At 33.4% G+C, this 11,049-nt stretch overlaps 3 protein-coding genes across 4 annotated transcripts; 2 read left to right on the top strand and 1 right to left on the bottom strand.

Annotated features, from left to right (window-relative positions):
• The first annotated feature begins 1,191 nt into the window (after positions 1-1,191).
• LOC141712201 (histone H3.3) lies at positions 1,192-2,572 on the top strand. 2 transcript variants are annotated; one of them, XM_074515042.1, is made up of 4 exons: positions 1,192-1,336; positions 1,681-1,829; positions 1,928-2,018; positions 2,123-2,572. In XM_074515042.1, the coding sequence occupies exons 2-4, from the start codon at positions 1,681-1,683 to the stop codon at positions 2,291-2,293; spliced, it is 411 nt and encodes a 136-aa protein (XP_074371143.1). In that variant the 5' UTR covers positions 1,192-1,336; the 3' UTR covers positions 2,294-2,572. The 2 variants fall into 2 exon arrangements, with proteins under 2 accessions (XP_074371143.1, XP_074371144.1); XM_074515043.1 differs by having other exon boundaries at positions 1,260-1,392.
• Positions 2,573-4,223: 1,651 nt separating this feature from the next.
• Positions 4,224-6,535, top strand: LOC141712200 (small ribosomal subunit protein eS6). Its single transcript, XM_074515041.1, has 6 exons — positions 4,224-4,353; positions 4,444-4,508; positions 5,244-5,301; positions 5,398-5,506; positions 5,586-5,858; positions 6,145-6,535. Exons 1-6 carry the CDS (start codon positions 4,348-4,350, stop codon positions 6,381-6,383), a joined length of 750 nt encoding a protein of 249 aa, XP_074371142.1. The 5' UTR covers positions 4,224-4,347; the 3' UTR covers positions 6,384-6,535.
• A 543-nt stretch (positions 6,536-7,078) lies between these two features.
• On the bottom strand, positions 7,079-9,494 carry LOC141712199 (uncharacterized). Its single transcript, XM_074515040.1, has 4 exons — positions 8,837-9,494; positions 7,872-7,964; positions 7,661-7,728; positions 7,079-7,423 (listed from the first exon to the last, which is right to left on the bottom strand). Exons 1-4 carry the CDS (start codon positions 9,458-9,460, stop codon positions 7,273-7,275), a joined length of 936 nt encoding a protein of 311 aa, XP_074371141.1. The 5' UTR covers positions 9,461-9,494; the 3' UTR covers positions 7,079-7,272.
• Between the last annotated feature and the right edge of the window lie 1,555 nt (positions 9,495-11,049).

Here is an 11,049-nt window from a genome sequence, read left to right as displayed (position 1 = left end):
GTGTATTTCTTTGATTAGTTGGCACCTGACGACTAATACAATTGAATGAACTGCAAACATGACCTTGTGTATGTATATATATCAGACCTATATCTTTTATGATTGTTATGATTTATCAGCAAACTTGAGTGCCTCACTCTTATTTGTATATCGGTTTAATTGGTCCTAAAATTATCGTCATCTTCACGAGTAAAATAAAAGCGCCATATCCGCTATATCAAACTCTGCATCAGTAAAATGGGAGTTTATCCGGGCGGTCTGCAATTGCAGTATTAATTTGAGTAAAATTTAATAGAGAGATAAAAAGAATATGTCCTTTCATTTAGTACTCTTGTGAAAAAAATCCGTAACTCAAGTAATTGAAGTCATGGATCAAAGAAATCTTGAAAGATGAATGATTTCCTTGAAAGATCACTGATGTAGCTTCAATCGCATACTTCAATTATGCAGGGTTTTACCCCTTTTGAGAACGAAGTGGATTTTGATTGGGTTTAGGTGTGTATATATTTCACGTATCTTGGCTTTTTTTTTCTGTTATAAATTCCATTTTTTTATTTTTTTAATATCCCTGATGACGTGTTAAATGTTTAGTTTTGATTCTAGTTTTACTTATTTATCTCAATTCCACGTGTCTGACAGCTCAACAAAAATATACGTTGTTTGATTACAAAATTTTGAAGTTAACGTTTTTCGTTAAAAAAAATTAAAAAATCTTACAGGGTGACATATATTAGTATTTTAGTGGTTTAAATGAGTCGCCGTGTAGATTGAGTAGATACTTGATACTATATCTTAACGAGTTCGGTGGACACTTTGATATAAAACCCTATAAATAGGTACTCAATGATAATAATATTTTATATGTGCTCTAATACCATTATTTATAAAATTATATCAAATTAAAAATTAAATATTCATCCAATTTTTATTCCGATTAATCCTCCTAATTAATTCCCAAATTATCAATTAATCCCTAATAGCCGGTGCCTCTACCGATAGCTAATTTTTATTTTTACAACCATGCCCCAAGTAAGCGAAAAACGGCTGAACCTTTTAACCAATCGAACACATCCACGTAATCCTTTCAATCCCAGTGAAACTCGGAGATTATATCCTGACCGCCCATTTCACTAAAAATTCATAACAAGACACAACAAAAGCCGTTAGATACAAATTAAAAAAACACGCGGATTGCAAATCTTGGCCGTCAAATCATTCAAGTCGGTAAGTCCGTACAAGTATAAATACAAGCACAGTAATCACAGAAATTACATCCAAACTTTATCTGCAAATCCAAAAATATTCGCAACAGAGATCCCCAGAAGAATTTAGAGAGGTACTCTCTCTCTCTCTCTCTCTCTCTCTCTCTCTCTCGCCCCCCGGTGTTAATACGTAAGTCGTGTGATGCTTCCATTTCCGCTTCCCCCTAGGGTTTGAGTTTTATTTTTTATCAATTGTTTCGTTTTATTAATCAATTTGCATTCTTTGAGTTTCAATTCGTTGTTTGCGTTTAATATTGTGGCTAATTTGTTGGTTTTGTGAATTTAGGGTTTTGTAATTGACTCAAATATGGTATAAAATAATTAGATTTAGTTATTTGAATGTGAATTGGGGGAAAGTGAAGAGATTAGGTTAGTGTATTAGGAGGTTATTAACATTGTGCTTATGTTTTGGTATCAGATGGCTCGAACAAAACAAACTGCTCGCAAGTCTACGGGAGGAAAGGCACCGAGGAAGCAGCTTGCTACCAAGGCTGCTCGCAAGTCTGCTCCCACTACCGGTGGAGTTAAGAAGCCACATCGATATCGTCCCGGAACTGTTGCTCTCCGGTTTGTATTTTCTTAATTTGTTATAATTGTAATGTGTGAATTATTATGTATGTTTGTAATTGTTGATGCTGAGTGTTAATTGTGATGTATATGTGTAGTGAAATTCGCAAATATCAGAAGAGTACTGAGCTGTTGATCAGGAAACTCCCGTTCCAGAGGCTGGTTCGTGAAATTGCACAGGACTTTAAGGTTACTATCTGATTCCTTGTTGCTAAAGATTTTTAATTATGTTTTAAATGGTATGATTGCTTAAGTTGATGTGCTTAATTTTGTGTAATTGTTGTTGGGGGCAGACTGATTTGAGGTTTCAGAGTCATGCTGTTTTAGCATTGCAAGAGGCTGCAGAGGCCTACTTGGTGGGTCTTTTTGAGGACACAAACTTGTGTGCCATCCACGCAAAACGTGTCACCATTATGCCAAAGGATATTCAATTGGCCAGGAGGATTCGTGGTGAACGTGCTTAGGCTGCTGTATGTGTAGCTTGTTTGTGGATGGTGCTGGAGTGTAATGATGAATAGCTGTTTTTAGTCTGTAGGAAATATATGTATGGGATAAATTGAAGCCAGATTGTTGGTGGTATAAGTAGGGTATTTGTTGGTCGTTTAAGTGGGATATATATGGTGGTACAATAGAATATGTTTGTTGGATGTTGAAAATTTTCTGATCTTCTGGAAACTGAATGTAGTATGTTGCTGCTATTGTGTTATTTGGTGATAGAAAGTATATGCTGCTTGTTCTTATTATATAGCTCTCCGGTGATCCTCTATGCTGTTTATTTCCAATTTGATTTAGATTGGACGGTACTTCACTACTTCTTGCTTCTTACCACTTCTTGCTTCTGCTTAAGTTATGAATGAGACTAGCTCATTTTTGTTAGACATATTTGTTTCAAATTGACAGCATTATGAGCCCCTTAAAACGACATGAATTGATTTCAAAGAATGAATTTGAAAGCGGTTGAGCTCGTTTTTTTGTTCTTTTCCGTAAATGTGGTTACGCCTAAGCCCCTGAATAAGCACGCACCAAATCTACCTTTATATAACCAACATAATATCAATTGATAAAAATAACGGAGCTCCGAGAAGTTTGCAAATTTTCCGGGGAAAAAGGTTTGCAAGTACCATGAGAAATTGAAACAAAAGAATATACTCCTATTATTTTGGCAAAAATGTATGCATTTGGCAAAAATATACTTTAATAGAAAATTAGGCACACTAAAATTTACCATGAGTCCGTGAGTAACATTTCTATTAAATTATTGGAAAAAATGACTTGTCCCAAAACTCACTATTAGGGGTGTAAATGAGTAAATTTTTCTTGAATTACTCAAACTCGGCTCGTAAAATATTTAAATTTGACTCCGTGATAATTGAACCGTGCTCGAGCTTTTCGAATTCTTTACCGAGCTGAGCCTGAGCTTCAAACGTGTCTATAATTTTTAACTTTTTTATCATAAATTTATATTTTATGTAAATATTCAATATTTTATTTATATTTTATATAATTAATCAAATGGAATTAGAGTTGAATCAATCATATTTCAAGTTTTTGTCAATATTTGGTAAAATTAATTCGAGTTTTTGAGCGGAACTCAAAGTTCTCAAACTTTTTACGAACCAAATTTTGAGCTTGATATTAAATGCTCGGTCGAACTCAAGCTCTGAGCTCAAACCAAAACTTTTTAATTGAGTCTCACTTTTTCGACTCAGCTCGGTTTGATTACACTCACCTGTATATGTATTTGATTTTGAGCCAAAAAATAATTGAAAAGCGGCACGTAAAAAAAGGGAAAAACAAAACGAAAATATTACTATTACTGTGTCATTGTATCAGGAGTTTAATTCTGGAGAGAAAAGAAAAAATTGATAGTTTGTTTATTTTCTTTAATAACAGGTTACTAAGATTCTATACATAAAGCCTAAAGAATTGAATAGAAAAATTAAATTTTCTGTCAAAAAAATAGAGAAACTGTTTTTAATATTTTAGTGGAATTTTAATGTACAAGGTATAACGATGACACTCATGTAATTTTCAAGAATATGAATATAATGGCAGGCTAATTATCAAATAAAGTTATCGATAATCACATTATCTATCTATTTTATTTGAGTTTTAAATGAAGTAAATATAAAAAAATATCAAAACAATCTCTTTTTTCGCAATTGAACATTTTCAATATATAAAATAATTTCAAATAAATATATTTAATTTAAATTTAAACTAAGAAAGGTGTTTTCATATTAATGCAAAAGAAAAATATTCATTCTATTTTATTTAAAAAAATAAAAAATAAAAACTAACAGAGAGTCGTAATTAACGTAATATGAGTCGATGACCAAAAAAAAACGATGGGCCTCTAGGCTAAACAGAAAGAAGAGAAGTGGGCTGCTATTAAAAAGCCCAATACACGAAGCTTTATGAAATATAGCAACCTCCCCAAAACCCTAATAATAATTCACTATAAGCAGCCACCAGAGAGGGAGAGAGGGAGAGAGGCAGCAACAATTGAAGAAGAAAAATGAAGGTTAATAATCTCATTCTCTGTGTATATTGTATACAAATATATGTATTGAAATGTATTGATGTGATTTAATATTGGTTGTAATGATTGCAGTTTAACATCGCTAATCCCACCACCGGCTGTCAGAAGAAGCTCGAAATCGATGACGATCTCAAGCTGTATGTTTTCTACACCTTCCCTCCCTTTTATATATGTTTGTGTGTGTATATATGAATTTGTTATGAATATATGCAATTTGAAATTTAGATAATGTATTGTGAAAATGAACTGCTCTTGTGTGTATGTATATGTGATTAGAGTAATATACTATTTTATCTTGCACATTTCTTGACATCTTATTCGGGTAGAAATTGAGAAATTATGTTGAGTACATAGGCGATCATTTACCGATTTTGATTGTATCATTTCATTTATCTTATTAATATAACAGTAACCGGTTGAGCTTTTAGGGAGTTTTAAATGGTATTTAGTGTATAGTTTTTTCTTTTGTTTTAGAACATGGGTCGGTATGTTAAATTATATGCTCCTCTCTTATATTATACGCCCAATTATAGTGGTATGTAATTGTGTTTATCTGTTTATCCCCCTTAAAATTTAAAATTTTGAAATTACTCCTCTGGAATTGGTCAAATGTTGATAAACTTTTAGTCATAAGTTTGTGTTATGCCATCATGAATTTAAAGTCATGTCACACGTTTCATAAGAAATATGGGTCTTTTAGTAGTATTTTGTATTACAAAGGTCAGTACTGTTTAGTAGGTATACACGTAGGCTTTAAGTGTTCGCATTTTGAAATTGTGTAAAAATTGGTTCTTGAGCTATTGCATGATCTTGTACTTGTTAAATTCTGCCAAGGAATGAAATGTTATCTAATTCTTAATGTTATTATGCAGCCGTGCTTTTTATGACAAGAGGATTTCTCAGGAGGTCAGTGGAGATGCTCTTGGTGAGGTGTGTATGCTATCCTTTTTGCATTTGAATTGTTTCAGTTTTCTGCTTCTGGTGAGGGTCGTAATGAACATACTTATGTTATATTACTAACTGCAGGAGTTCAAGGGTTATGTCTTCAAGATCATGGGAGGATGTGACAAACAAGGGTTTCCAATGAAGCAGGGAGTGTTGACTCCTGGCCGTGTTCGCCTTTTGCTAGTTAGAGGTTGGTTGCTGTAAAATGGATGTGATGCTTACAACTAGAACTAAAATATACATTTTACTGATTTTTCTTGTATGTTCAGGCACCCCTTGCTTTAGAGGATATGGCAGGCGTAACGGTGAGCGTCGAAGGAAGTCTGTGAGAGGATGCATTGTTAGCCCTGACCTCTCTGTTCTTAACTTGGTTATTGTGAAGAAGGGTGAGAATGATCTCCCTGGCCTGACCGATGTTGAGAAGCCGAGGATGAGAGGTCCAAAGAGGGCTTCCAAGATCAGGAAACTCTTCAACCTTACAAAGGAAGATGATGTCAGGAAGTATGTGAACACATATCGCCGGACATTCACAACCAAAGCTGGTAAGTTTTTTGTTTCCTGTCTTATCTATCATTTATCATTGCATGTCACTCAGCGAATCAAGAATAAAATGCAGATTAGTTCTTACCTATGCTAAAATGTTCCATATATCCCTAGCATTGTAGTCTAGCCGTCATCTCTTGGTAACAAAGAGGTCAAAGGTTCAAGTATTGGTGGATGCTTGGGTGTAATTGGCAAATAACGGAAACAAAAGGAACGAGGTTTTAACAATGTCTTGTAAGATGTACTCTTCATTTTTTACTTATATTTGATTAATTATCTTTACAGGAAAGAAAATCAGTAAAGCTCCAAAAATTCAGAGGCTAGTGACTCCATTGACTCTTCAGAGGAAGCGAGCCAGAATTGCTAAAAAGAAGCAAAGGATTGCTAAGGCCAAGTCTGAGGCAGCCGACTACCAAAAGCTTCTTGCAAGTAGGTTGAAGGAACAGCGTGAAAAGCGTAGTGAGAGTCTCGCAAAGAAAAGGTCCAGACTATCTGCAGCCTCCAAGCCATCTATTGCTGCCTAAACTGAACATCCCCTTGAGTTTTGGTGATGTTCTTTGTTAGTTTCAAATAGTAGTTTGGTTAAATTCATTTTGTGCTTAACATATACTGTTCGACGGAATCTTATTAGACTTATTTGTGGCACCTATTTATTTAATTCGAGAGAGATTTAAGATTTTGGTCTTAGTTTATTTTGGTTGTGTTCCAATTTTGTTGTTACTTTGGTTTCCTAAATTTCCTAAAACAATTTGTAATAAGAGTTTTTAAAATTTACTGGAAGGCATTTGTCCATTTTTGGGGGTCTTAAGGGGGCGTGTAAACACATAAGGACTCTTGAATGGAAATGTAAATGGAAAAGAGATGGAACTACAGTTCCTTTTTATAATTTGATGTATAATTTTAACCATTTAGCTTTATGTCAACTTTTTTGCTGATTTCTTCATCTTGCTGATGCAAGAGACCATGATCTGCACCATGATCTGCGATATGCACCTTGTGTGCAAGACAAGGCAGTCACATTTTTCTTCTCCTTTTATCTAATATTACTGAAGCTAAGGTTCCTTTTATCTATTACTAAAGCTAAAGTTTGAGACCTTGGTTTCCTAGTTTTGCCCTAGGTAATTTATACAAATTCCTAATTTTGCCCCAGGTAATTTATACAAATTTTATCTCCATGGATTAGTGTGTTCTATAAGACAATAAAAAACTGCACCAAAGGTTTGCAGAACAAAAATAACTCTGTAATAAAAGAACTATACTCGGTCTTTCAACATTGATGATTGATTATACTACTGTTGCAAGAGCCTCTTTACGGACACTTCAACATAACATGCATAAAATACAACAAATGCATGATTTATTTAGCCAAAAAAACCATTTGTATGATTCTCCAGATTCTTGAGCCTTAATTCATCAATCTACCTTGTGATTGCTGCCCTGCCCTGCTGGGAGAGGATCAATAAGAAATGATTTGAGGTGTTTGTAAAATTCTTTCGGCTTCTCCATGTTAATTGCATGCCCTGTTTTCTTTAAGAGTACTAGTTTTGCGTTTTCACCTAAATGCCTGCAGAATGTATGATTGTCAAAGCATAAAAATTGTGTCATGCGACAACATTGTCACTTTAAAGTTTAAACTTCAAATCTATGTAAGATCAAAGATGTAAGCAGACTTTACATATACTCCAAACATTGTTAGATCTATTGTTTTCTACTATGCTAGTGTGACGAAAGAGCAGAAAGGAAAGCTGAACTGATGTATTTTTTTTTTGAAATATATAAAGAATCAAGATATCATCTTCACCTTTTTAATCTGTGCGCTAATTCCACTGGGAATATTTGATCTTCTTCTCCCCAAATGATCAGAGTTGGCTGCATCCAAGGTAAATAACATGTCAGTGAACAAAATAGGTTTGATAAGGTACAATGTCAGTAAATGGAAAGGTGCTATTTAGCAAAAAAAAAAAAAAAGGAAAGGTGCTGAGAAATAGTAGCTGACAGAAAGACATAGAAACCTGAGTAATCTTCGGAAGATCAGATAGTTTCCTGTTCTTGTGTAATGCTTCAATAAGCTCTCGTCTTTCTTGTAAGTTTTCGGTACACATTACCTGTAAAACAGGTGACATCTGATTATTATTTCCCTTCAAACCAGTATTAGTGCTTTGTGCTTAACTTCATTAAGTAGAACAAGGGAAAATATAAATGTCCTGCTTTTTTCAAGTCAACAGACACTAAACTGTAACCGGTCAGGTAAGTGTAGCATATATCTGGCATGATGTAAAGCTGGAACTTAAGAACTAGTTAAGACGTTTACTTTTATATCAATACTTTCTGACCCGAGGTTGCAATCTAATCTAAGGTGATGCTTCATTGATATCAGGTGACTGACTTAAATCTGAGATCATATAATCTATTTATTCAAACAATTACAAATGCATGATGTATATTACAAAAGGAATTACAAGAAATAAAAATAGATCAAAACGGAGAACTAACTAAAATGCAGCTTCATTGTCTAGAATCTAGAGGAACGTGGAGTGGATGACTACGAATACATTGTATGGAAATGGTTCATTGAGTTAAAGCACAAAAGCAAGCTATCCCATGGTAAGTAGTTGAGTTTAGGACATCTTGTCTGTTACTAGGCACAATGATGTCTGCGCTTTATTATCGTTTCTTCACTGTCAAGGTCTAGTGTCTATACCCAAACAATCTCTGACTCCTAAGTCCTAACAGCAGAGACAAGGTAAGGTACTAACCTCTGATTAAATTCAACCCTCCCCCAAATGCTAATCCTACTTTACTTACATTTGGTTTGATTTAATTTTGTTAATCCACAAGATCTAGGCTAGAATTGAACTCTTAAATTTAGCAATTTAGCGACCAAAGTTATGCCAAATCAATAGCATCCATCTGACATAATAAAAACCAAATTCAAAATCAATGGTCAAGAAAACGATAAATAATAATACACACATACATCAATAAAATCGGACAAAAAGCAGGAAGGCATAGGCTGCAACGGCTTATAAAACGAAAGCTTGACAAGCTCCCTCAACTTGTCCGGTGTCTGAGCCAACAAAATATCCATAGCCTCCTCCACACTCTTAACTCTAAACATCCCTTCATCCATATCTTTATCCTCCAAACAAACACCAGCACAACCAACCACAGCTCTCTCCACAGCCTCAGGAAACTGAGCCGTCAAACTATACCCCACAAACCCGCCATAACTAAGCCCCACAACACTCATTCTTTTAACTCCATGACTTTCCAATGCTCTCATCACACACTGAGCCTGAAATGCTTCTGTTCTATCAGGCCTAGAACTATACGACTCCCCGAAAAACACCAAGTCAGGAACATACACATTAAATTTGGAGACCAAGGGGATTATAAAACTGTTCCACTGCCACATAGCATTGGCACCAATACCATGGATCAGAACTAAAGTAGGTTTATCAGGTTTACGGGTTTTGGGGATCCAGCAGTGGATAACAGTGCCGTCTTTAAGGTCAGTGGTGGATGATTTGAGGCCAGCATAAGTAAAATTGTGTCTGTAACACCAGTCCCTGGATGAAGTAAAGCTAAAACACTTGGACATGAGTGTGTGTGTGAACGAGAATAGCAGTCTATTCAATTGAAATTTTGAAGAATTTTTATGGATTTTAAAAATCATAGGTATTCAATTTAGATTTTAAATAATTCTTTAAAATCTGAAGGTATTCAACAAGTATTGGAAAAAATCATTTAAAATTTTAATGTATTCAATTTGGATTTTAAAAAATCAATCAAAATTTGGTGGTATTCAGTTGAGATTTTAAAAAGTCCATCAAAATCTGATGGTATTCAAAAGTTCATGAATTTTCTTTTATTTAAAAAAATTGTGGATTTTGATGGATTTGCTAGTACATTTTTTTTATCTTGAAATCTCTTCAAAATACATGAGATTTTGATGGATTTCTAAAAAACTTCACAAAATCCACAAGAATCTACAAGATTTTGGATCAACTCTATCAAAATTTACGAAAAATTAAAATCAACGAAAATCTTTTAAAATTTATAAATTATTAGCCATCCTTTAAAATCTGAAATGACACCCTCAGTGTTTGAAGTTGTTGAAATTTGTTTAAGGAAAGTAGTAAAAGAGATGGGAAAGTGATACGAGGAGTTTAGTGTTGTTAAAAAAGCATTACATGAGTGTCAGTAAACAAACATGTGGAAGACAGGGCCGTCATCAAGTAGGTAACTTAATTCAATCGGGGCTGGTTTGTCTATTAAAGAGGCATTCAGTGTACTGGACCCAGGGTTCAATAGTTTGATGACACGGACGGCTATACTTTTTCATGCTTGCGGTTTTGTTAAATTAATATTTTAGAGTATCTCTACAGAAACTAGCCTACAAAATTTAAAAATATACAATTTAACATAAATTTCTCTCCAAAGGACTGCAATTAAAACTCGATAAATAAACATTTCAAGGAACAAAAAATTTTATTTATTAATCATGATTATTCAATCATCGAGATCAAAAATATATTATTTCTATTATATAGGGATCGAAAACAATATATATTTGCCGAGATTATTTATTTATTAAATATTCATTAATATAGGGTATTTTTATGATTAAAATTTTCATTTTCATTTATTATTTTTATTTCTTTTTATCGCAGGTTTAATCTTCTTTTATCTCACTTTATCTCTTTCCCTCTAAAAATTTAATATTATAATAACAATTAATAACATATATAAAGAATATTTCCAAAATTATCTCTCCTTATAACATTTTAAACTACCTATTTGTAATAATGCTCTTAAATTAAATTTTGAGAAAAATGTCCGAAAATTTCACTCCAACAATCTCTTAATCTCTTAAGTCTTTCTCAAATATTAGGAGTCTCAAAATTCTCTCCATACGTGTACTCTCTCTATTCTTCTCACTAAATTTTTTATTGACATATATCAAACTTTATCAATTATGTACAAATATCATATTTGTATGTTTAAATCTTGCAAGTATATTTAATAACAAAAAATAATTTAAGAGGCATAGGGAATGAGATTGATGAAGATGAACAATATTATATAGTAATTTAAATAGTAAGAATTTAATAAATTTAAATTATATTTAAAGATAATGTCGGGTGATTGTTAAATATGTTACAATATCAACTCCAAGAACGTGCTAAA

This window comes from Apium graveolens, chromosome 3, assembly GCF_009905375.1.
Source record: "Apium graveolens cultivar Ventura chromosome 3, ASM990537v1, whole genome shotgun sequence".
Classification (NCBI taxonomy): domain Eukaryota; kingdom Viridiplantae; phylum Streptophyta; class Magnoliopsida; order Apiales; family Apiaceae; genus Apium; species Apium graveolens.
This window is presented reverse-complemented; position numbering and strand designations above follow the sequence as displayed.